The 26466-nt window shown below is 32.5% G+C and overlaps 3 protein-coding genes across 4 annotated transcripts; all 3 read left to right on the top strand.

Moving 5' to 3' along the window:
* Positions 1–112: 112 nt before the first annotated feature.
* Positions 113–8740, top strand: LOC145576338 (protein tesmin/TSO1-like CXC 3). 2 transcript variants are annotated; one of them, XM_081634109.1, is made up of 11 exons: positions 113–384; positions 3686–3837; positions 3926–4649; positions 5374–5864; positions 6033–6107; positions 6460–6637; positions 6722–6817; positions 6904–6970; positions 7591–7726; positions 7840–8018; positions 8128–8740. In XM_081634109.1, the coding sequence occupies exons 1-11, from the start codon at positions 322–324 to the stop codon at positions 8133–8135; spliced, it is 2169 nt and encodes a 722-aa protein (XP_081490235.1). In that variant the 5' UTR covers positions 113–321; the 3' UTR covers positions 8136–8740. The 2 variants fall into 2 exon arrangements, with proteins under 2 accessions (XP_081490235.1, XP_081490234.1); XM_081634108.1 differs by having other exon boundaries at positions 114–384; positions 7840–8740.
* Positions 8741–13643: 4903 nt separating this feature from the next.
* LOC145576337 (homeobox-leucine zipper protein HAT7-like) lies at positions 13644–17222 on the top strand. Its single transcript, XM_081634107.1, has 3 exons — positions 13644–14017; positions 14870–15231; positions 16782–17222. Exons 1-3 carry the CDS (start codon positions 14002–14004, stop codon positions 17151–17153), a joined length of 750 nt encoding a protein of 249 aa, XP_081490233.1. The 5' UTR covers positions 13644–14001; the 3' UTR covers positions 17154–17222.
* A 3374-nt stretch (positions 17223–20596) lies between these two features.
* Positions 20597–24083, top strand: LOC145576336 (uncharacterized). The gene is made up of 4 exons (XM_081634106.1): positions 20597–20732; positions 21741–21909; positions 22099–22163; positions 23693–24083. Exons 2-4 carry the CDS (start codon positions 21765–21767, stop codon positions 23762–23764), a joined length of 282 nt encoding a protein of 93 aa, XP_081490232.1. The 5' UTR covers positions 20597–20732; positions 21741–21764; the 3' UTR covers positions 23765–24083.
* The last annotated feature ends 2383 nt before the right edge of the window (positions 24084–26466 follow it).

Here is a 26466-nt window from a genome sequence, read left to right as displayed (position 1 = left end):
ACTGTTACCAACATGTCACTCAAACTCCCAAAACCCAAAAAAAAAAAAAAAAAAAAAAGTGTTTTTTGGACCCACATTTCTTCTATATTATGTCGACACCTACTCAAAATATTTTCCCGCCTTTCCACTCAAAAACCTAATTAAAATATTATTTCAACCCCAACAAAAAAAAAAAAAAGTAAAATAAATTCCATGAATTTGGGGCTGAGTATTTTTTATTTTTTACTTTGGTAGATAATTTAGAGAGAGAAAAAAACTTGAAGAGAGAGAAAGTGAGAAGAATGTTGAAGAGCTTTGAATGCTCTTCTTCATTTTACTACCATGGATACACCTGATAAGTCAACTGATCAACCTAGTCCTTCATCTTTTCTGTCCAAATTTGAGGTATTTTTATATTTTTACTGTAAATTTATTGTTTTTAATTTCTGGGTTTTGTTTTTTGTTGCATGAATTAAAAAACCCATTATTTATTTTTTGGAATTATTGGGAAATTTTATATGATTTATGTGGTCGTGCTAGAGATAAATTCTTGGTTTCGACCCTGTTGTTTCGGGTTTTATGTGGTTGTTGTTAGGAAAAATAATCATATTATGTATGAATTTGTGGTTGGTTCTTAACTGGGTTTTAGATCTGCATGTAAAATTATATTGTGGGTTTAATTTAATAATTTTTTTTGAAGGGTATGTATTTTCTGCAATTTTCTAGGGTTAATTGAAGAAGGTAAAAGGGAGATTAATCGATTATTATGATTGAGAATATTATTATAAGTGTAATTTAATGCAATTTTCATGTGTAATTCAGTAATTGTAACTACAAAAATTTATTTATGAAATTGGAAAGTATTTTTTTAGCGGACATTGGCTGAGGTGGCCTAGGATTGGTCACCTTTGGCCATGTCCCTGTCCCAAATCATTAAGGCCATGTTTGGGAGAAAGCTTATTGGGGGTATATTAGCTTATTTGACTAACTTTAGCTGATTGACTAGTCAAACAAGCTAATACAAGTGTTTGGTAGTAAGCTTATTGAAAGAGCTTATTCCACTAAATAAGCTCTTTTTGAAAAAGCTCATTTTAGGAGCTTTTTCAATTAGCTTATTCATTAATTATTGTGAAATGACACTTATAACCTCATTTAATTTAAAATCCTATCTAAACTACCTACCCCACAATTAGCTTATTGGTCATTTCACATGCTCAATCACTTTTAAGCTATCAGCTATTTACCAAACACTTTTATAAAATCAGTTAATACAATAAGTTAGTCAAATCAGTTAATAAAATCAGCTAGTCAAAATCAGCTAACTCAATCAGCTTCAGCTTTCAGCTTTCTCCCAAACAAGGCCTAAGTCAAGTTCCTTATTCTTAAATTGACAGGCCGCAAAATGCAAGGAAAATGAAACATTTGTCGGGCAATTTTTTTAATAATAGTAATTTTTTTTTTTTGTTGTCTCCTATTCCAAATATTTTTATAATGGCTAGATTGGATACACTACAATTTGATTTTATCCAATAAAATATTTTTTTCAAAAAAAAAAAAAAAAAAAAACAATAATATTGTTATTCAATTTTCAAATTGGTTGTGTTTAGCGTGACAAGAAATCTTTTGGGAATTCTTATTGTCATAAAAGAGTACTTGTGGAATTAACTGGTGGTAAATTTTGATGGGTGGTTTTGATTTGTGGATAAGATGTTGCAAAATGTGTGGTGAGGGAAAGAATTACTCTGTATTGTTATGAATTGAGCTAGATGACTGAGTTTTGATGAAAAAAATGAGTTTTGCTGTCAATTGAAGGGGAATTTGTTAATGTATTTTTGTCTTAGTTTTATGCTCTTTTCTACTGAGATTTTTCATGGACTATGAAGTACAGTAAGAGTCTTTGGCATGTGTTGTTATTACTTTATCCATATATCCGGATTATATTAATAAGAACATTGGAGTGATGCATTATAGGAACTGATTTGCACATCTGCTTTAATTTCTGTCTTCCCTAAAGGGGTCCAAATAAGAGATGATCTGTGTGGTCCTAGCTTGTCATGTCGGAGGATAGCACGTGTAATTCTCCAATGTCAACGTAAGAGCGTTTGTTAAGATTTAAAATTTGAATGATTGGTAGGAAAACATAAAAGCTAAAGACAATCATGATAAGCCACAACTTCTGTTACTGTGCGCCTTACAACAACCGGACTAGGCCCATAAGTTTATTCTATGGTTATTTTGATAGTTTGTTACTCCAGTGTAATGTGCCATACTATGTTTAATTCAATTATGATCATATGATATAGTATGCTTTACAGCTGAAGAAAAGGTTTAGTGTAGCACCTTTAGATAGAATAATCTCCTAGGGTACTCATCACAGTTGGTGTGTTTTGTCAATTATTGATATTTCAAACAGGACATAATGACACTTATTACTTCTTACACCTTTAATTGATTTTTTAAAATCAGGATACTTATTATGGATTGGTACCAATAAATTTTTTTATTTTATTTTTTTAAAAATAAACTAAAGGAAAACACCAAATAAACTTTAATTTCAAAGGTAGATGGTTATAAATGTGTTTGAATTTGTTAGTTTCAGTTAATCATGTTTAATGTCATAAGTAGGTAACATAAAGGGGTAAAAGGTTGAAATTACTTGAGTGGTGTTTTAGATTTTCTCAGAGAAATTATGAAGGGTAAATAAAATGACCAAAATGCCCCTATATGAGTGATAATTGTGAGCTGGAATGATATATATTGTGAGATAATGCTGGTTATGATGACAAAGGTAAAATAGGAAAAGTTGAGTAAATGTTTGTACTGGAAATGTAGATCAATGCTTATTGACAAAAGAAAAGAATTTCTGATGCAATAGTAGATAGAGATGAGTAATATTTGGTATGTAGTGTACCAGTCAAGCCTTGTTTGCCATATTTAACTGTTTTACTTTCAAAAGTCAGAGGTCTGAGGTTGGTGATGTTAGTCTCCGTGTTGTAGGCTTGTCGGAGATTTCAGGTGCTTGTCTATTTCGTGCCAAGTTTCCAAATAGTATTATCCTGTCATCAGTTTGGAATTACTGCAGTGTAGTAAGAGTTTATTCACTATATAGATTCCTTAATATTGACGCTTTTAGGAAATTTGGGCAATTCCTTTTGAATCTTTTCTCCCTTTTTTTCATTCATTTCTGCAAAGAAAAGATTATGATACTTCTTTTGCTCTATATGAATGAAATAAAATTGGATCATCAGACTTTTTACTTATTGTCAAGTAGCAGTTGTTAGTTTGTGGCCTTTTTGCTCCAGATCAAGGGACTTTAATAAAAAAAACCTCTTTGATCTCCTTGATTCCATCGTGCAGCCTTGGGAAGCATCCTCTTTAGAAGCATTGGGCTATATACTTATATTTATATTTGAGATCTGGCTTCTTTCAAACAAAGTAAAAATAAATTTGAGATCTGGCAAAATGGTTAGTTAGACCATTTAGTTTGAGTAACTTAAGGTTTGGCTCCGTATCTGGTCAACTATTAGGTCTAATATGTTGCTGCTGACTTGCATGCACTTTTTTTTTTCCCAGTCATCATGGTCTAGGAAAGTCAGTTTTCTCATATCTGATGGTTCACTGAAGCTCACAATCCTCACATATTATATTTTTGCATCGTACTGTAAATTTCAAATATGAGCTGCTTACAAATTACGTTCATTTGCAGGATTCTCCAGTCTTTAATTACATCAGCACTCTGTCACCTATCAAACCATTTAGCTCGGGTCACAGCACACAGCCATTTCACCTTCTTAATTTTTCTTCTCCTCAAGCCTTTAAGACGCCTCCAACTTGTCCAAGGGAACCCAAGTTTCCAAGGTGATTACATATGCTTCTAATTGATAAATAACCTGTACTGTGTACATACAGGATGGGTGTATTTACATTTTTATTTCCCTCATCTCAGGCCATGTCATGTTTCTGAAGTACCTAAGAATAACTTCTCTCAGAATGGCAGTGAAGGTAAAAACGCAGAAGCCTCATCTGCAATAGAGCCAACTGATTTGCATACTGAAAAGGTGGACAAAATCGACAGTTCGGTGACTGTCAGCACAACTGATGAATCCTCAAAGCTGGTCTCTGGGATTCCGAGATCAATGAAATATGAATGCAGTTCTCCTGAGAATAATGTGGTCAACTGTGATGTTTTGAAGACACATAGTGAGTTTAATGTAGCTGGAACAGAATTATTCACTGCTAAAGTCAAACAAGATAATTCTAAAGAAGCAGACTGTTCATTTGGAAATGAAATGGGACTGCTGGCAAATCCAATGACACAGAATAAGGAAGTATGTGACTGGGAGAAGTTTGTTTGTGAAGCTTCTGGTATGTCAAACTACCATTCACCTACAGATGAAAATTATCAAGATGGGTCAGATGATAGAAATACAGATTCGGGGATGTTGTCTTTTGTTGCAACAGTTTTGCAGCCCCCAAATGAACATATTAATGATCCACAGAAATTGGACCCTGAATGTCCTATTATATCTGAAAACCATCATATGGATGTTCCTATGAATAAACAAGGAGAAATTGGAAATTTGAATGAAAGAAACCAAGTTACAGCTGGTGATGCTTCTGTACTTGCTGAGGAAGTTGTCCATTATTCAAGGACTGAAATTGGTGACAAGGTATAACTTCTCTTAAGCAGTGGCCATCTCTTTGTTTTGCACTTTTTCAAGTTTTAATATATGATTTCTTAATGTGAGTAGTAGTAACAGCAACTTAAACCAGTGCATTGACATGTAGGGAAGCATAATTATATTCAACTTCAAATTTTTCTGGTACTTAGCTTTATACTCTTTTCTTAGTGGACTTGGGTACTGGCTGGGGAACTAATTACACTAACATATACAGTTCAACAAGTGGAATGGAGGGGACATGTAATAATCTGCATTGATTCATAACTTTACAAGACTACATAGTCTAGTTAATAGATGAACGAACTTGTATAGTCAGCCTCTATCCTGCCTCTCAAGCCATAGAAGAAATCCAGCGGCAACTGCTAAAATACCACATCTGTGTTTGGCTGTAGACTAGTATTTTTGCATCACCCTTCTTATTCTTTACCATTAACTTTTGTCTTTAATGTTATGCATTGTTCCATGTTGTCTTCAGATGTTTCTGACCTTAAGGGGTCATTTTCTAGCAAATGGCAAATTTATTTATCTATTTCTAGCTTGTCAATACGAAGTATTATTTTTACTTGTCCACTATCCACTTTTATGCTTATTGCGGGGTATTTTTTTCCTTTTATTTTTCCTCATTTGTTGCTTTGATATATTCCAATAATAATATAATTTCTGTTTTTTATTTTTATTTTTATTTTTTTTTTTTTTTTTTTTTTGTCTTAAGTCTGGTTCACAACAGCAGCAAACAAGGCGTTGCCTAGTATATGAGATGTCTGGATCTCATTACAGGAAACTGTTAGCTGATTCAACAGGCAATTCTCCAACCAAACCGGCTGCTAGTTCTAGCATCTTAAATGATAAGTGTCTGATGGTCAGCAGACCAGGGGGCAATAAATTTTCATCAACACTCCCTGGTATTGGTTTGCATTTGAATACTCTAACTGCTGGTGCTAAAGATAAAATAATTGTCAAGAGACAGACTTTGACTTGTAGAAGGCAATTAATAACCTCCCAATGCACCACATCTGCTATCGGGTCTCTTAATTCTAATACAAAACCCATCACCACCCAAATAACTCCAACTCCAAATGTAGTGAAAAGAGAACCTGAAGAACAAACAGAAGTAGTTCAGGTGTCTGGAGATGGAGATGTGTCTGAGAACTCAATATACGGTGAGGGTATTGAGTTTCCTCAGAATTCTTTCAAGAAGAAACGGTATATACTTCTACTGTGATGTGTGTTTTCCTTCATTGTTTCGTATTAAGATTTAAACATATAAAAGTAGTTACCTGTGGCCCTTGCCCACCACCTCCAAAGCTAAATGCTGCTGAAAAGAGTTGCTAGTATTGTCATCAGTTTAATTTTGTGTTTCAAATTTTACAGGCAGAAGGCTGAAACCATAGGAGAAGCTGATTCTTGCAAGCGCTGTAATTGTAAGAGGTCAAAATGCTTGAAGCTGTGAGTACAGAGATAGATTCCTATAACTTTATTTACATTCTACTTGTTTATTTATTTTGTAATACTATGCATAATTATCAAATGCTAAATACAGATAGGACATAGTTATTCCTTGACATTGGATAAATATTTAGTGAGGGAAAGAACTGGATATTTGAAAACCCTTTATAGTATTGTGCCCACTGTTCATCACATAATAAATACTGAACAAATTCAGCTATATAAAAACAGAGTGTCATTGAAGGTACATTTGTAAATTGGTAATCGGTTTTTCTTGCTTGTTGGGTTTTTGAGCATTTCAACTTTCTTTCTGGATATATTGATTTCCTCAGTTGCTAATTCCTTGATGCAGCTACTGTGAGTGTTTTGCGGCTGGCTTATACTGTGTTGAGCCTTGCAATTGCCAGGATTGCTTTAATAAGCCTGTTCACGAGGAAACTGTGCTTGAAACTCGTCGACAGATTGAATCACGCAATCCTCTTGCTTTTGCTCCGAAAGTGATTAGGTGTTCTGGTACTCCAAACAATGAGGTAAAGGTGCTTTACCAACTTTGTTTCAGTGATTCCACAAAAATATATTATGTAATGAATTTCTGCATTGTCTTCTCACCATAGGAAGAGTTGATCAAAACTCCAGCTTCAGCTAGACATAAAAGAGGGTGTAACTGTAAAAAGTCTGGTTGTCTGAAGAAATACTGTGAATGCTTCCAGGTTTGTTCTCTCATCATTCTCCTTAGTCACTAGTATTCTTGCTGTTTAAAAGAGTTGATGAGGGTATTGGGTTATATGTTTTCAAGGGTGGTGTTGGATGTTCATTCGGCTGCAGATGTGAAGGATGTAAGAACACGTTTGGTCGAAAGGAAGGTAAGTTGCTATCTAAGTTTGTAGGTTTATTTAAATAAGTTTTATGTCTAATGTATCAAATAATCAGATAGGTTCAGGTTGTCCAATTCAGTAATGATTTCAGCTAACTTGAGTTCTGGAGTTTCTGGACTAATAGATCTATACAAGTTCAGGGATATTGATTTCAAATAAGTTCAATATAGGAATAGGAAGATCATATCTTAGTAAAGTGCGATGTGAGTTTGTACTTTGGAAGGACCTTTCTTCTTCAATAGCAGATTGCATTTTCCTTGCTTTCCCCACCTCAGTTCAGGACTCAAAAAGTTCATTCCTAAGCAGATATAAGTTCCATTTAGGGATTAGTCAGGTAGTTTAAGGCTAAAAAGGAAGATAAGTTCAAGACTCGAAGGAATTAGGGGTTTAGTCTAACTTTTATTTTCAACAAGCAAATTTATACTGATGCTACATGTGTTCTTCCTAAATCCTTTTATAAAGATTTGCCTGCACTCTTAAAAAGCTCATCATAAACTCACACGACAGTTCCTTGGTTGTAACGGTAACAGCAAAATGTTGTCTTTGCTGCCTCAAAATCAATGCTTTGCTCATAAACTGAAACAAATTTCTTGATTACTACTTTATAGGAACTGAAAGTATTTTATATCAAGAAACAAGATTCCTCCAAAGGAATGCATCCGATGTAAGTTCGCTTAATGATCTTCCCATAACGAATGAGGAGGATCATGATCAAGAAACACCAGAGATTTCAATGAATGCGAGGTACTGAATTTAATATTTTGGCTGCCATTTAGAACTGTAGAAGTTTAATTTTTTTCCCTGTCACTCACATATCTTTAGAATAATTTCAATCTACTGAACTTTTTTGTGACCAGGCAACCTGTGCGGCAGCCTTTTCACTTTGGTGGAATGGTCCCACGTTTTCCTTCGCTTTCTAGTGGGCCTTTCCTTCAATCATGCACATCCCAGAATATTGACAATCCAGATCAAGCAGCCTTTGATGAAGATATCAAGATAGGAGCTCCAGAAGATGATGCCTCTGAGGCATTGACGGGTGAATATTCGCTTCCTACTACTTGTGTTAAGTCTGCATCTCCTAATTGTAAAAGAATTTCTTCTCCTCACTGTGACTTTGAAACATCTCCTGCTTGGAGGAGCTGTAGGAAGCTGATTCTCCGGTCCATATCATCATTTCCAACATTGACTGCGGAGAAAGAAAGCACACAGCTGCATGGAAAGCTTCAGTGAGATAGTTACAGTTTTTTCGGACATGAGAAATTATGATGCATGGCTTGGCTGCTTGGAGCACTTTATTGCTTGCTCCTTTTTAAGGAGATCATCAAGGAAGTCAATCATAAATGCCTGTCTGCTGTCTCTTGCGTCTCCTTCAGATATACTAGTCCTTATTAGTATAATCTTGTTTTCCTAGATATTATTAGATAAAGTTGTTTCTTTAGGCGTATTGTACAAAATGTTTTGTAGTATACTGTGCTATGTTATGCATTTACTGTGTAGATCAATGTATTATACGTATCGCTGTTAGTGTTGTAGCCATAAGAAAGCTTCTCTAGATGCTTAAGTTTTCCTTAGAAAGTTAGGCTGCCCTGCAGGCTGGAGCTGTTGCTGTCAGCTGGGATATATTTCTATATATCAGGTCATATTTTTTCAATGTCTTATAATGGGTGCTGTGCTCTTTGTGGTTAGCATTTCATAAGCTGAATGCTTCAATAGTGTGAAGCTTAAGATTTCATATAATAATAATAAGCCAACATTGGAAATGAGTTATTTATTTCTTTGTTAATTTTATTTTTTTTGAAAAAGTAAGAAGAAAAAAACATTAGGAAGCTTTCTTTACGAGGGGAATTCCTAATGCATTAGAAGAAAGAATAGAAAACAAACTATAGTTATTACAATTATCAATCAATACTATGTACTAAAAGACACACCGGTAATGACACGTGTCATCTCCTGGTGTGTCTTTAGTTATTATTTTTTATTAAAAAAAATACTTATTAAGGAAACAAATCATTTATAAAAATAATTTTATTTTTGTATACATATTCCATATTAATGTAGTATCTATTATCATTAATATAAAAAGATTTCACAAATCTTTTTAGTTTTGGCAACTACAAACCCAAAAATATATTCTTAAAATAATATATAACTTGTTTTTGAACGAGAAAAAAGATTGCTTGAATTTTTTGCCTACTTTTGTTTTAGTTGTATATTAGAAACTCGTGCAAATACAAATCAACATATCACATACTTTTATTATTCCTCGACTAATATATGATTATAATACTTAGGGCGTGTTCTATTCACCTGATTTTCACTGATTTGAAGTTATCTTAACTTATCTGAACTTATTAAACCTTATTTTAGTTGTAATTTATACTTGAGTAACCCTTATCAGAATTTATTAAACCTGATTTGAACTTAACCGAACTTATCTAAATTTATTACACCTCTAAAATAAGTGAAAATAAGGTGAACAGACCTTTATCAATCAATAATATATAACTACATATAATTATAGATCACCGTGCATGGCACGGGATCTAACCTAGTATCCATACTACTACATACTAAATGGGCTACATTAGCTATCTAATCCGTTGCACGATTTGCCTCTCGATAGACGTGCTAAATACTCCAATTGCGAAACCGAGAAAGGAGAGAGCGAGTGTCTACGATAATATGTTCGATCAGCTAAGGACTGCCCAAATGCCTTTTATTGAGTTGATGACTAATAAATTATCACCTTTAATTTCAATGTACTCAATACCGCATTGAAAATGAGATATAATGTGAAATTCTTTCCACTCTAATTCCACCTTTAATTTCAATGTACACCCTAAGTACAAATTTTTTTATAACATCATATCTGAATTATTTAGAATAGTTAGACAATTATTTTGGAATAAATAGGGATCACAGTACACACATATAGCATTGTACTATGCTATGTGATGTCCATTATAATTGAATCTACAAATCTACAATACACTAATTAAGCTCGATTATCACATAACATATGAATTATAGGCACGCACAAAGTGGTCCATTTTCATGTCCTTTAATTTCTGTCTTGACTTTTTGATGGTCCTTGAAAACCTCTCAACCATGTATGTATGCATCATGATTAATAATATATGTTTAGTTATTTGTCACCTTTCACAAACATCAACTCAAACTTAAGCATCAAATATCTCCATCTTATGAAAGCACGCACAAAAGAAAGAGTACATAATATAATATATACAACATCTAATTTATTCATCTTAGGAATTTTTTTTCTTAATAACAACTCAAGAATTTGAAAATTAAAAAAATTAAGGGATCTGATCTCTCAAGAGTCAATATCGATAAGGCTAAATCCGTGACCTTAAGGCTATATAATTCAATGCACACATCTCATTTGCAAATTACCATTATACCAAGACAAGCTTGGTAATTAGGGATCATTAAAATAAAGATTGATAACTAGACTCAATTGCTTGCTCTACTATATAAAATCTATATACTTGTTTCTTAATTGTAGCAATGTAGGTTTCTTATTTCTTGTTGCTTTAATTTGTCAAAATGTTTGCCGTTTTTTCAACTCATCAAAGTCTTGTGGGCTTGACTACCGACACCATAACGTACATAAAAAACACAATAAAAAAAGCCAAAATTATATATCGAATGTGCCCTTTGCATTAACAAAGAGTTAGGTGGTACGTAGTCTCTATCATTTGTTTTTGATATGTTAAGACGTAAGATATTATAGTACTGTCTTTTATTTTTTAATTTATTACATACAATGCACTTGTATATTTCTTGAAAAGATGGCTAACGTTTTTCTCTTCTTTGTTTTTTTCTTAATCAAATTAGGTCTATAGGAGTATGAGGAAGATTTTATTTATGTCCCTTTCTAGCCTTCTCCCTGAAGATCTAAGAAGAATCATGAATATAGCTAGGTCTATTATTGATATAAGCTAGGAACATTACAATTATATATGATTATATATTACATCACATGATTTAACAAAAAATATACATAACAGTTGTTTGTGTCACAATAATTATAATTAACTAGATAGTACCAAGTCATGCTTGATGTTGTATGAAAAGTAACGATGTATAAGATTGCGTGTGCACATGCACACGTGCTATCTACTCTATTCATACTCATTTACTCTAAATGCGAGCCCAGGCAGGGCATTTAATTAATAGAAATGAGCAATAAGTTATATTAAGAAAAAGAGTTCATGATATATCTATTACGAATTGAAGTAGATATTATTAGGAAAGAGCAAAATAAATAACCTATATAATTTAAAAAGCGTCCTATTATTGTATGTCAGTTTTTATTAGAGTAGGATATGAATAGAGTAACTAATATATGGATTTAGAATCAGAATTGGATACAAAAATTGTGACGACACATTTGTTGTGTTTAAGGGTTGGGGCAATGTTCCTATTCGAGGTAATGTTCTTGTGAATTGGAAGTGCCAAAAAAATCGAAAAATGCCTCTTTTATTATTTGGTTATGCATGATCGGTCGATCACGAGCAAAAAAGTTCATTGAGATAAGTATGTTATTGTAAGTACGATGTAGGTTAAGGTTATTATGTTGGGTTTGACACTTTGAATTGCTACAATTTGCGTGGGAGAGTTGCATGGAGTTTCAAAAGTTGGTTAAATTGGTTAGTTAGTGGAGTTTTGTTCCTTTTACTTTAACGAGTATTTTATCTTTTGCGTGTAAGTAGCTGGATTCGCCAGCATATATACATGTTTTAGCCCTATTAAGTGGTGCCTAATTATTTTTTTTTTCAGGATAATTAACAACAGTGGATAAATGGATAAGTTTGTGACTCTGAGTGGATCAACACTCTTCGGATCTACTAATTTACATTCAGCTTGTGTTGTGTGTAGGTCACACCGTGTGATCGCTTATAAAAGAACAAAAATGATCCATATAACATTAATCGAGTAATCCCTGTAACACTGATCGAGTAACCTCTTCATCACTGACTGAGTAACTCCTATAACACTAACGAAGTAACTTTTATAATGGTTGGCCACATATAAGAGTTTGTGATTTACATTAAATTGTATCCGTGTTATTACATGGGGAATATTTTCAACAATCTTAGATAAACTAATAGGAAAGTGATTTTTTTTTTATTTTTTATTTTTTATTGCTTGTGGTGTTACTTGTCATTGCTAATTGGACATTATTATTTAAAAATAAAAAATAGTGTGTGAAATAGTGAAATTAAAATACAAGTATTGAGAATTTTGAAAGTGTGATTATTAAAAATTACGTATAGTCTATTATTATACAAAGTATATGAAGCTGAAGGGAAAAACATTTAACAATTGTTAGTGATGCATCACATAACCCTACAAGGCTTATAATCTAGCTAGATTGTATACGGAGTAGTAAGTAATTCATCACAATTTTTAATTAAAAACAAAAAAACCTTTTTTTCATTTCACTTTATGGCCTCCCAAACCACATTCAATGATATTGTTAATCACATAATCTTATATATGGCTGGCTACACCGTGTGGCAGAGGTTACTTTATAGTGTAATAGGGGTTATTTGATCAGTATTAAATGGGTTACTTTGCCAATGTGATAGGGTTACTTGGTTAGTGTTATAAGGGTTACTCAGTCAGTATTATAGGGGTTACTTGATCAGTGTTATATGGGTTACTTTTACTCTTTTATAAGTGATCACACGGTGTAGCTAGGCACACACAAGATGAACTGATTGTTAATTTGTTATTGAGCTTGCTTTCAATTTTCCGGTCCAACTTCATACATTGATACATGGATTGTAGACGAGGAGGATTACATTGACTTATCTTTTCCTATGCTAAAAAATGTAAAAAAAAAATAAAAAAATAAAATACAAGATTAAGTATTTCATTCTTCTCTAAACTCGAACCTAACATATTACGATAAGATCAATCAACCTCATAAAATGTAACATTGGACCGAGCTGTAACAATACATTAATGCATTTATTTGTAACATGATAGTATTTATAAAATCGTAATTACATATCGTATACTTTTACACGTGTTAGTGTGAAAACACAGAAATACTTGCGTGGACCTGGTCCACAATAATATTATTGTGGACCCGAGCTTTATACACATGCAACTGACATTACATTGAACATAGTGACCCTTATTTTCAACATAGTAACCTTATTTTTAACATAGTAACCTTTATTAAAAGTTGTATAACGTTTAATACTATTGTGAACTTGAAGTCCGACGTTATGATCCTAATTTTATCATAGTGACCTTTATTATTTATATTGACCTTATAAAATATATCATTAAAAAAATTAACCTCTTATAGCCTATATATTACAAAAATGACTTTTATTTTCAACATAGTGACCTTCATTTTATCATAGTGACTTTTTTTTTATAAATAAAATAATCATAGTTTCTCTAATGTTAGTGGTCCACAATAAATTAGTGTGAACCAAGTCCATTTAAGAATTTGTAGTGAAAACAAGACCTATTGAAGTCAATTAGATAAACCATACTATACACAAAACACAAGACAAGAAAAAGGATATAAAAGAAAAAACATAAAAGCAAAGTGGCCGAAAAAAAAGACACAATCATATTTCATAAAAGGTTAAAGCCTTAAAGGTAGTGTTTCTTCCTTTCACTCAACATCAAAAAAAACTTTGGCTATATATTAAGCTTTTTTGTCACTTTGGTTTTTATTTTAACAGCTAACAAGCAACAACACAAATTCTTTCACAACTTGTGCTTCCTTAGTTGAAAATTATTGCCTATTTATAATTGATCATAACCTATTATCTTTGTATAATATTGTTTTTCATTATAACTCCCAATTTTCGCCCACTTCAAATTATCCTAAAAAAAAGGTTCATAAAGTTTGATGATTAAATATTAATTAGCTATTATCATCATTAAATAAAGAGAATAATAATTCAGGTGTGCGTGGTACTATTGAAGGAGGACTTCACTACACTAAGCTAGCATCGCTAGCATCAATGTCTGCTAAAAAAGGTACTAAACAGTGTTTTTCTTTTGTTATTTCCTCATTCCTCTTCAATCTAACATTTCCAAACTTTGCTCCTTTCGTTTTATTCCCAAAAATATGAATGCCACCACCACAAAAGGATCAATTTTGAAATCAACTACACAGTCACTCGGTCTGTGATGATATATTTGTCACATTACTCGTTTAATTGATACTGTTGATGTGACTATTTACTTTAATATGTACGGAGGATGAGGAAGTGTAATTGTAATATATAATTGCATAATAATTTTTTTAGATTTACAAACTATTTTATTCATGGTTCTTTATTTATTTATTTATGTATTTATTATTATTTATCAATATCTTAGACATATCTCCCAAGTGTAGACTATGATTGAAGTATATATACATATTAAAGTTTTATATATCACACTAATTATCTAATAACACATGATTGTATGTAATATTTATTTTAGTGCTAGCCCTCCAAACTAATTGATTTTATTTTGAAATCCGATGACAATCATGCCATGTTACATTTAGAAATTAAAAAATTATACTATCTATTTGATTAGGACAAAATTTTGGAAATATAGCTTGTATCTTAAAAAAATATTGTAGAAGTGCATAAATATTATGAAAAGGCGACATGATTATTAATTAAGGTTTATCTTAATTATTACTCATTACTTAGGACCTGTTATTTTCAGCTTAATTTCAATTGAGTTCAATTCCTAATTTCCTTCTCTCATATACAATTCAGTTTATCCCAATTCAGTTCATTTCAGTTCATCTCAGTTCAGTAAATCAGAATAGACCCTTAGTTTCAACAAATTTTTTTGTTGGATAAATTAATATTTCTGTGGAATATATAGGTGATAAGAAGAAGGCATTATACAGTGAAGATTTCCAAGCAATGTTAGAGAGATTAGAAGAGGAAGACAATGCAGATACAAGTCGACAATTGATGAAAAAGAGCAGATTATGCTTAGAAAAAGTTAAGGCTTTAGAGAAGCATTTTGAAGTGGAAAACAAGTTACAACCGGATAGGAAAGTTAAGATAGCTGAAGAAGTAGGGCTTGAGCCAAGGCAGGTAGCCATTTGGTTCCAAAATCGTCGTGCTCGATGGAGGGCTAAGCAATTGGAGAGGGAGTATGGTGATCTTCGCGCTAGTTATGATGCTCTTAAGCATGATTATGGTTCCCTTGAACAAGAAAAGGTTGATCTACTTGGCCAGGTACATGTTTTATATACGTAGTAATTTTACTATTTTAATAATTATACGTCACAAAAAAAATGACAATAAGATTAGGCATGCAATAATAGGTCTAGTCTGATGGCTAAGTTGGTTCAATAAAACCAATAGAACTGCAAATTGGCTGATAGCGGATCTATTAGTTGAACCATGAGCCACCCTAGCCAGTTGGTAATTATACGCAAAATTGACATTGTGTATTAATTAGATATTAGTATGGTATGTATGTGTTTCTACATTCTAATTATAGCAACTCGAGCGAAGTGGACAATACTATTTTTAGTGTGGATAATCAATTATATTCTTTGTATGTTGTGGTACAGTGAACCATAAGTCCGTGCCACATCAAGTCATGATAATTAAGTTGCAAGAGCTTGGGTTATAGTAATACGTATATCTTATGAGCTTAAACTACATGTCTTACATTTAGATATGTAATTAACACAAAGTAGGAGGTTATCTAATCTTCATTCATTTTAATTATAGCAAAATATGAATAAATCACAATATATACGTACATTCCTCAAACTAGCATGTCAAGCTAAGATTTGGTATTATTCATTTAAGACTTGGATATGTAATTCAAAGCCCACATTTTGGAAATTTGTATTAGTTGTCATAAGAAAGGTTATTTTAAAGGACAAATAGAATTTTCCATGAGGAAATATATATGGTTTGTCGCTACTTAACAATGAACATAAATTCCAATTCATTATTATCACCAAGTCAAAACAAACATCCTTTTCTAATTAATGCCAATGAGAAATTGGGGATCCTCATTCATGACTTTATAGTGATTACCATCTACCATGAGAAACATTGGTTGAGCCTTAGCTTTGCTTTGACACCATTGTACATAGGCATGAATAGTAGATTAGACGATTTAATTTGTATGTAGGAACATCGATATACAATCCAATCAATCGATAGACACTCGTGTGGTTGGGAGTATCGTCCTGTAATCAACAAGGTTTGATAGTTTAATTATTTGATTCTTATCTAATTTATGCGGCTTCCTAGCCTTAAAGATGATGTTTGAAAAAAAAAAAAGAAGGTTCACATGAATTTAATTAAGACTCAATGGTTAATATACAAGTAACATGAATTAAGGACGGGTTTGTCAATTACTAAAATTCTTAAAGGTGTCATCAACTAACTAATATACTCCGTATAAGGGCCTGTTCTAATTGACTGAATTAAACCGAACTGAACTAAACTGACTTTATTGGAGCTGAAGTGAACTAAACTGAATATTTTATGAGAGAAAGAAATTAAGAACTGAACTGAACTGAACTAAACTAAACTAAACTAAACTGAACTGAACTGAACTGAATTGAACTGAAAATAATCTGAAGAGAACATACCCTAAGTTTATATAAGAGAGTTATAGGCTAGGTTTTAATTTCGACCAATACCTAAAGATGTAGGAAAATTAGTATAGGCGATTATTGATTTACCGTTATTGTATTATTATTATCCTATATATCGCACATGAAAGTAGAGCAGTTGAAGTTTCTACTTATTTCTTGCAGCTTAACGACTTGAGATCAAAGATTGAATCAAGAAAATCTGAGATGACAACTACTAATACTCTTTCAAATCAAATCACGATAAATTCGACCAATATCATGAATGAAGGCACTTGTATGAATGTCCCATTACAAGCATCTCCAACTCCTTCATGTAGGACGTTGGATCCATATGATATGCCATCATCGACGATGACTGCAACAGCTTTATCATTGGATGGACTTCAGTTATGCAAAGCTTATCAAGACCAAATAACAAAGATGGAAGAAATGGGTCTCCATAATATGAACAATGTCATTTCAGGCAATTTTTTTTCGGTTGATCAAACCCCTACCTTGCATTATTGGTATAATAATAGTGATCAGTTTAACTAGATTAAAGCAAAATATAATGTTTAATTTATATGGTAAGCCATATAAATATTATAGTTAGATATTAGCATGTAAGGTACGATTTTATAAGTTTATGTGTATTGACACCTAGTACAAATCATATAATCTGATACTTTGTATAACGTAAATATTTTGTCGAGTTTTATGTGCATGCATGGTGCATTGGTGCATATGAATGTTTTGACTTGTGGCCTTATTGGTACAAGGCTCGCGTTTGTCTATATATGATTATCAAAAAGCTTTTTGTAAATACATACTAATGTTCAATTTCTATTGGATATTATTTATTATACCTAACTAATCTATACTATATATTAAAAGGCGTTCCTTTTTCCTTTTAAGGGAACAGTGCCATGTGACACTCTTCAAAGTATTTGCGCCATGTCACAATGCTACGTCACTATCTAAATTATGTGCGCCATGCAAACTTGTCACTTCATTTAACAAAATAAAATATGGATTGAGCTAGAATTGAATCCATAACCTCCAATACATAAAGGTAGTACATTTATCATTTCAACCAACTTTTATTAATGTTTCAAATTTCACATAATATTATATATTCCATTCACTTATTTTTCAGAAGATTATATAAATACATATGAGGTTAAAAAAAAAAAAAGGTGACACCCAAGACAACGCCTGAACCACTACACACTAACTATACAAACAATCAAACATGATTACTAAATTAAAGAAGTACAGAAACTAGCAAAGCGGAATTCCGCCCGGGACACACACTAGTTATCAATGAAAAATAGCTTCTCCAGTTTATTACTCCCTACAATTTAATGTTTTTCTCTTTCAAGAGGCAAATTAGCTTCTCAAATTTACGACGATTTAATGTTTTTACCTTTTAAGAGGCCAATTAGGCATCCGATTTAATGATGTAATGGTTTGTTTTTTGTTCCTTCATTCAAAATGATCAGTTAAGTTTATGTTATGTTAGAGGCTAAGCTACTAGCTAGTTTTTATTCCACTAAAAAGAAGAGAAAAACTTCGAAGTAGTAATTTACGAGAATATTTTCATTTACATGTGCTTTTTCTTGTTGTTGTTTACTGTATTAACCTACATGCGTAGCTATTTTTCCAAGAAGGTTATTTCATTCCAATAAAAATCAGGCAAGCAAGAAAATTAAAGTTGTTTAATCTTGATCTCAACCTAATTAACATCTAGATAGAATTATTGTAATTTAAATTGACAATTTTGTAGCAATATTTGTTTTCACTTAAAATAAGTAGTATCTTTGCTGAAATTTGAAAGTTGAGTTCATTTTTTTTTTTTTGTGGTTACATTAGCTTAAAAGTTTAGTTTAAACAAAATAATCGTGGATATTAGATTAAAAAAAAAAAAGATTTAGTAAACCTAATTAATTTTGGATTATCTCAATACTGATTTGATCAACTGATTAAGTATATGCTATTCAAAAAAAAAAAAAAAAAAAAACTGATTAAGTATACTATACTATATTCACAATTGTTAAATTTTTCATTCTACTCATTACATTAATCTCTATATTAGCATGTATTTCTTTTAATAGACAAAGGGAGTATTTCTATACCGAAAACAACAACAACTACAATTGCAAAATGATAAAACCTAATTTAGATCTAAGTTTAAAGGATTAGGACAACGAAAACCTTCTCCCTTGAAGGAAACATTATATCATGAGGTCATGTAGTAGTTTAAAATTATCTTGTCGTCACCTACAAAAATATACATTACATCAAATCAAATTTGGTCCAAGCGAAACGTGTGATAATACGATCATTTAAAATTGGACACAAAATTAGAGGTCAAAAAAAGCAACTCCAACCCTTGAAATAATGTTGTTGGCTACTCTTACACTTCTAAGCCGTATTTATTTCTTTGCATTTCTATGAGTTCGATTTAAAATAACCACTTTAAAGTGTGAGGTACATTGTTATTGGTCTCCCTTTATTTTTATGTCATTTTCTCTTAGATGGATAAGCTTACTCATAGCTTCACAACTTAACAAAACACAACCATTGCATCAAGAATATGATCAATAGTTGTCAAGTATACAAGGACATTCATTTATTAATGTGCATATTCTTAATTAAAAGAAACAAATAAGGTTTACCTATATCATCCTTGTTTCTTTCTCTTTATAAAAATGGAAATGGCTAGTTTGTTTAGTTGTTTTTTTTTACTCTGCCTAAAATACCCTTTTATCGAAAAGTGAGTATATAAAAATAATCAAAATAAGAACAAGTTAAATTTTCGCCTGAAATAAGATTTTCTCATTTTTTTTTCCTTTTAATTTCTAATTTGATCTTATATATGTATGGTCCTCTAATTTAATTTGAGTGAGCTTTGATCTTATATATATATGCTAATATAATACGGAGTATATATACAAAGAGATAATGGAATCTTGTGTATCTTAAGGTGTGTTTTAAAAAATCTAACTCCCATCTTTTCTATTAAATATAAATAAAAAAATGTTTATCATAAGACCCCAAAAAAAAAAAAGAATCTACTCTAATCAATAAATTGAAAATTGATAAAAGGGAATAAGACTAGACTACTTTTTATTAATTACAAACTACCTATACAAAACTCAACTTCGATGGCTCGATTCAACATATTAAGTTGCCACAAGTTCAAAGCAGATCAACTCACCTTCTTGTTATTATAAAGTAGGTCGAATCAGGCGGTCACTTGTATTCATTTTTTGTTAGAAAATAACAAAATATACGTTGAATATGTACATTATGTGTGGTTGAAATCTACACCACCAAATTAAAATATAAGTCCTAAAAGATTCGATAAAATATAAATGAATGAATAAAACAAATATTGCCTATTTACAATAAACGAAATACAATACTCCGTACATAATTATACAAAGTACATGCTTCTTTAGTGGATATTGTTGGTAAACTAGTTCAATGGGTCAAGTTAGGGGCGGGGCGGGTCAATTTTTAAATGGTAGGCCAGGTAGGGTTGAGATCTATCATTTTTGCCCCGACCCTTTTATTTTTGAAAAATAATAACATTAATTTTCTTTCTTCTCAATTGATAAACTTTTTTTTTTTGACAAAACTCAATTGAGAAATTTGTATGTGACTCTTTAACTTTCTACGTCCGTCATGTTCTTCCACCATGGAGTGATATAACTACATGTTCTTTACTAATTAACATCATGTTCACTCCGCCTTTTAGATTGTTGATTGGGGTATGCGTTTTACATAATAAAGGTCGTCGTTTTGGGCCGGGTGCACCATGGCACCATTCTCATGATGCACCCGGAGGCACAGATCACTAATTAATAGAAATATGCTACAAATAAGTAAATTCTTAAATTTTAAAAGTATCCAATATAATTGACCCGACCCAACCTGACCCGATCCATTTATTTATTGGACGGATCAGACCCAATTATAACTGAGGTGGTTTACGGAAATGGGGCTCCAACAGTCCAACCCATACAATTGCGAAGAAACAAAAAACAAGGACGGATGAACAATTGAACATAGCCCTGCCTCCTCCTTTCCTCTCTCTCTGAGTTCTCCATTGAAGCGCACTCAACATCGGTAAGCAGTTGTTTCTTTTTGTAATCAATTTCACAATCTTGGGTTTAATTTAATTGTCAGTGCAGTAAGTTTTGGGTTCGAAAATCTCAAGAAAATTATGAGCATAATTTTATAATTGAATCAAAGTTTGTTGCTAATATATATGTATTGCACTACCCTTTTAATGTTAGGATTCAACTCTGAAATTAATTAGATTTCTTCTGATTGAATTCTACCTCTAAAATTGTATTTTGGTACCAGTTTTGTACTACTCAATTCCCAATTTACAACAAACTCAATGGCCAAACCTAGTGTTCTGGAGATAAAATTATCTAAAAAGGTTACAACTTTGAACTAGATTTATAGGCATGTGTATTTTTTATGAGCCAAAAGAGTCTTGGCTTTGATGAATGGCTAGTCTTGTGAGTTATGCAGGCATAAATCTTTGTGAGCTTTCAGGGCTCTAGTATACTTGTCACATCGCTTAACATGAGCCACAATGATTGAGAGTAGTACTAGGATGGGTGACCTTCTGGGAAGTCCTCGTGTTAGTTCATGTAGCCGACCCAACTTATGGGATTAAGGCGTTTAAGCAGCAGAAGAAGAAGAGTATACTTGTGTGACAGGGGTTTTGCTATCAATGATTATTAGACACTCAGACCTACCTTTGTAATACCATCTGTAGCCCCTTATATTTTTCGAGTTCGCCTTCATTCTCCATTTTATTTTTTTCCTTGACAAGAAATTTTTGTTAAGATCTTGAAACTCGGATTCTGTGTTCTCTGAAAGCCAATTTTTTACATGAATTCTCATAATTTGCTGAAAGTCATAGTGGCATTACTTTATGATCTGAATCAGACATTAGTCTGTATTATCAAACTTTGCGGTTTATTAAATTTACTGTGTGTCCTAAAATGATTGTCATTTTAGGGTATGCAAATCTCTTAAATTTTTTCTTGGCACAAAATTGAGTACAGTATAGGATGGTTGATTTGGATAACTAAGTAGCATTTTCATCATGGGATCTAGGTGCAATTAATACTAGAAGAAAGGATGCCTCTGGGATTGTTACTTGGGCTTGGAAGGTCAATGCGCAGGAAGCGTACATCATCACTTGATATCCTTTCTTCAAAGAGGGCGCCAAGGAATTACTATAAGGGAAAGAATTGCAAGCCCACTGGATTTCACACCCGCAAAGGTCTGATCATTCTTTAGTCCTATGTGTTTTTTTGTCCTTGATCATTTGTGTGGAACTTGATTTATTCCCTGCTGTACACAATCATATTCTGGCTTACCTTATCTAAGCTTCCAAATGGATTATTCAGCAACCTGTATTTGTCTGTGTATGGTTCCTTTGGTTGTCGTAGTAACTTGAATTTTGTTACAGGTGGCTATGTTGTGGTGCAAGAAAAGCTGCCCAACTACGTAGTACCTGATCTTACTGATTTCAAGGTACTGTTCGTCTGTATCTAATCTGGACTAGCAAATTTTTTTTTTAATCTTTTATTGAAGAATTTTGATCCTTTCCAATAACAAACCCATGCCGTTGTGGAATGGGGCAGTGGCGGATTTAGTATGGGTTTGTTCTAGATCCGGAAATAATTTGATCATTTTTAAGTTTTTCAGAAATTAGTTAAAAACAATACTGCACGTTTCATTTCTAACAATTCTTTCAGAAGTCTAGCGGGCAGGAAGTCTTACTTTTATACCAAAGGTCTTGTTCGAGTATTCCCAGCATCCATTTACTTTGTTTTCCCCCTTTTTTGGCTTTAACTTTCCTGATGCTCCAATAGTTAACATCCATTACCATGAATTCGTTACCCAATACATCAACAAAACCTAACCATGAATCCATCTCTCACAAACCATGAAAATTTAGTCACATTTATTCAGATTTTTCCCCCAGTTTAGGAAGATGATGTGATAGATCGTTTGCAAAGCTTGAAGACTCATCGAGTTTTTTTAACATGTGCACACCTGTATTTTTTATTGTAATTGTATTATGGCTTATGCTATTTGATTTTGCTGCATGTGTTTAGTGACTCCAAACCCAGAACAAAAATTTTATGGATTCGCCATTGGAATGCAGCAAGGGCATTATATTATAAGGGACCTCATGTCCATCTTGCATGTTATTGATGAGTAGCTTTATCCCGTGATGCTAACTGATATGTGTGTCAAATCGACTCAAATGATGTAGAAATTATGAACTTTCAAAATAGTTTCTGGATTAGTGGTTAGAGATTAATTTGGTGAATTTGTAGATTGAAGGCTAAGATGGGAGCTAAATTAGAAGCTAAGCTCAATCTTTCTTATTGTATAAAATGATAAATTTAATAAGTTGGAATGGTGATTAATCTGATGATGCAGTAGGATTGATGATGATGCCATGAAATATGTGAAACTCCTTTGTAGATCGCTGTACCTTTCTTTTGCCGTATAAGAGTCTGGCAACATTTCTTCCTTTTAACATTGTCAAGTGCCTTGTCTCTCTGATTCATCTGATATTGGCACTATGCCAATAGAAACTGCTACTGTAAAATACAATCCCACAAATCTATACCTCTAATAGAAGTCTCTTAAGTATTAATTGTTATGATGATCTACTCTTCCTATTTTTCTAGCAACCATCTTTACAGTTGCATTAAGGCCCTTGTTTGCATTGATTTTTCTTAAGTGTCTGTAGTGCAGTATTTGACCTCTATCATGTGTTGGCCTGTGCTCATATTAATGAAAAGCCTCTATGGTAGAAAAATATTATTTTGCAAACATAAATTTACTAGTCCTTCTAGAATAGTGAACTTTGTGCTTATATCTGGTTGTTGGAAGTTATTTGCATTATTGATCCAATCTTTGACTATTGTGAATAACTATGTTGTAAAATCAAAACACAAGTTTCCAGCAACTTTTCTTTTCAGATTTCATGTTTCCAGCCTCTCGGCTGAGCTCATAACATTTTTTTTTTAATTTTTTTTTTGCAGCTGAAGCCATATGTTTCTCAGTGCCCACTGAACGCCAAGACAACTGCTAATACTGATGTATCAACATATTGACAACACTAGAATGATCTAAACCTTCATGTTGTTTAGCTACTTCGCAATCAACAATTACTGGATATAATGTTTTCAAGCAAAGACCTCAATGAAGCTGGATGTAGAATTGACTGTCTTGTTTGTTTAGCCATCATTCTTGGTTTAGAAAAACACAAATTGTATGAAAACTGATGGTCTAAAGTGTTCCTGGTTTGGTATTAGAGTAAAAAACATTTCAAAGTTTATTACCCTAATTTCTTAGGATGTGTGCAATAAGGTATTCCATCCATTTAGAATTAATAATTGAATATACCATTTTGAGGCTCTAGCATTGAATATTTTTACTAGCTTGATTTCATAATATTTGCAAATTGCAATTTTGTTTGTCAAAAATAGATGCTACACATTATTTGCAACAAATGTTTTCCTTCCTTTATAGGTTGTCATTTCTCTCTATCTCTTGACTCACTACATGCATCCATATTTTCTCTCTCTATTTTATACTCACAAATAAATTTTACCTAAAAGTCCGTGCGTCTTCGAAAATTGCAAATAAATGCAATAGATCGAGGTAGTACTATTTGCTTGTTTGACTGTCGCACTGGAGTATTTTTGAAAGTAGGAAATTAGTCCCCAACCCACCAAGCTACCCTGTTGAAAGGTCTGTACACAAATGATTTGTTTTCAACACGGTAGCTTGGCTGCTTGGGGACTAGTTTCCAACTCATTGTTACCAGTAAATTGAGAATGAAGCGAATAGGTAAACGGACGACAAGTAGAGGAGACGACGGTGGTGGTGTTTGTGATCTAGGAAGGTAGAAGAATAGAGTATGGAATTCAAAGAAGGGAAGGAAAGGGGGATCTGGGGGGAGAAACCAGCAGAATTGGCAAACCCCTGAGTGTGTTCTACACTTGTAATATTTAGCACATACTATGTAACATGGTACTCCCTTTGTGGGCCTGTCCTGTTTATATATTGTTATTTCAACTTTTAAAAAAACGGAAGTTACTATTTATTTACTTTTTAAAACAAGTTCTTTAGCTAAAGAATTAGCTTTATATAGTAAAGATCGATTGGCTTTAAACGGTATTTTTTTCAACCAGTAGTTTTTTTATATGCATCTTTATTAATGAAAAGACATACGTCAAGTGAAAAAGAAATTTGGATCTTACTCACCAAATTAAGTCTTGGAGAACAATAAAATTTGTTTTGATTTTAACTATGTAAGAATTTTGTTTTATTCATTTATTTAGTCTAAAATTGATATTTGTTTTGATTCTGCAATGATCTTTACCAATGAATCAATTTGCATTGTCATAAACTTATACAAATATGGTAATGCAAGATAGAGAATGGTGAGGGTGTTTATAAACATGTCATTAACGCAAAATGTGTAAGTCTTTATCACTGTTATGTTATTGCGGATGGATAGAGCTGAGACTAGCAAAACGGCCCATTGTTTTTTGTTCCTCAATTCCAGCGGCCAGCAAAACATAACCCCACCCTTGAAAGACAAATAACAAACAAAACAGACTACATGCATAGCTTGTAAAGTTATTATAATTGACAGACAAAATCAATATTAAAACAAGAAAAGAAAATGAAAAAAAGTCTAATTTCAAAATATAGTTGAAACTGTTTTCAGCGTAAAGCGACCAAAGAATTGAAGCCAAAGAGAGAAACGAGGAAGAGGGTGTGGAAGGGAAGGGAGAGAAACAGAAAAAGAAGGGACCGAAAAACTCATGAATATTGAATAGTGTGCGCTACAGTTGTAAACTTTAGCGTATACTCGGTAATTTGGTAGTCCTTTGCAACATGGCATCATCCTATTATTGCATGTGTTTTGCAATTGAAAAAGTAATAATTCCCCAAGTAAAACAAGCTTATTTGGCAAAAATCAGTTGTATTTATAAGATAATTTTAAACAATACTCGTAATAATAAGTGACAAATTGTAGCATGTGTGAATGTGCTTGGCAATCGTTGGAAGATGTGGAATAATTGATATTGAATAATAAGGGACAAAGCACAAGTTCGCCAATATGGTTTTTAAAGAACTTGTAAATCATTCATAGATTTTCAACGAAAGGCGGCACAATTCGTGCAAGACAACCATGATTTTACATATCCATCAAGATTACATCGAATCCATTCACAATCTATGAGATTGCTAACCACGGTATGGTCTTAAACCACTACCGGATATTCGGGGTTATATCAATCAAGGTCTTAATCCCATTATGGGGTCGGCTACATGAACCAGAAGTGATTATTCCGTGTAGTCATCGACAAAAATCTTCCTCCTCCATCCCTTATGATTTAATGCTCATGCAAATCCATATGCTTCATATCCTTCCTAACTGATTTTAACCAAGTTAAGGTCTTCCTCGGGGATAGATGAAGGAACAAAATTGATTTAGGATGTCAAATTTGCCCGTATTGACCACTACTCGGTTCTTATAAAGACATTTATTATTTGCAATTGAAAAGACTTATTACTCAATTTGCTCTAAACTAAATTATGCTAAGTCGGTTGAATACTTGAATATATATTAAATGCATGTGTAATTGCTATTATTGTGATTACTTATTAAACAACATATAATTAATTAATGGGATCCTATCTAACAAATTGTCCTTAATTATCTTATTAGCTAAGGTGTGATATTCAAATATCGATCTTGATTCACATGCAATATTATGATCGATTAAACAAATAAAGA

The sequence above is a fragment of the Chenopodium album genome, chromosome 13 (genome assembly GCF_948465745.1).
Source record: "Chenopodium album chromosome 13, dcCheAlbu1.1, whole genome shotgun sequence".
In the NCBI taxonomy this organism is placed as follows: Eukaryota; Viridiplantae; Streptophyta; class Magnoliopsida; order Caryophyllales; family Amaranthaceae; genus Chenopodium; species Chenopodium album.
Note: the sequence above shows the minus strand (reverse complement) of the source record. Positions and strands in the feature narration are given on the sequence as shown.

Bases quoted from the DNA above. Each gene is read 5' to 3' on its own strand.
- LOC145576338 (XM_081634108.1), top strand. From the start codon at position 322: ATGGATACACCTGATAAGTCAACTGATCAACCTAGTCCTTCATCTTTT. The intron at 3,838-3,925 runs GTGATTACATAT...CCCTCATCTCAG, and splicing joins AGGGAACCCAAGTTTCCAAG to GCCATGTCATGTTTCTGAAG. The intron at 6,638-6,721 runs GTAAAGGTGCTT...TTCTCACCATAG, and splicing joins CTGGTACTCCAAACAATGAG to GAAGAGTTGATCAAAACTCC.
- LOC145576337 (XM_081634107.1), top strand. The intron at 15,232-16,781 runs GTACATGTTTTA...TATTTCTTGCAG, and splicing joins AGGTTGATCTACTTGGCCAG to CTTAACGACTTGAGATCAAA.
- LOC145576336 (XM_081634106.1), top strand. From the start codon at position 21,765: ATGCCTCTGGGATTGTTACTTGGGCTTGGAAGGTCAATGCGCAGGAAG. The intron at 21,910-22,098 runs GTCTGATCATTC...ATTTTGTTACAG, and splicing joins TGGATTTCACACCCGCAAAG to GTGGCTATGTTGTGGTGCAA. The intron at 22,164-23,692 runs GTACTGTTCGTC...TTTTTTTTGCAG, and splicing joins CTGATCTTACTGATTTCAAG to CTGAAGCCATATGTTTCTCA.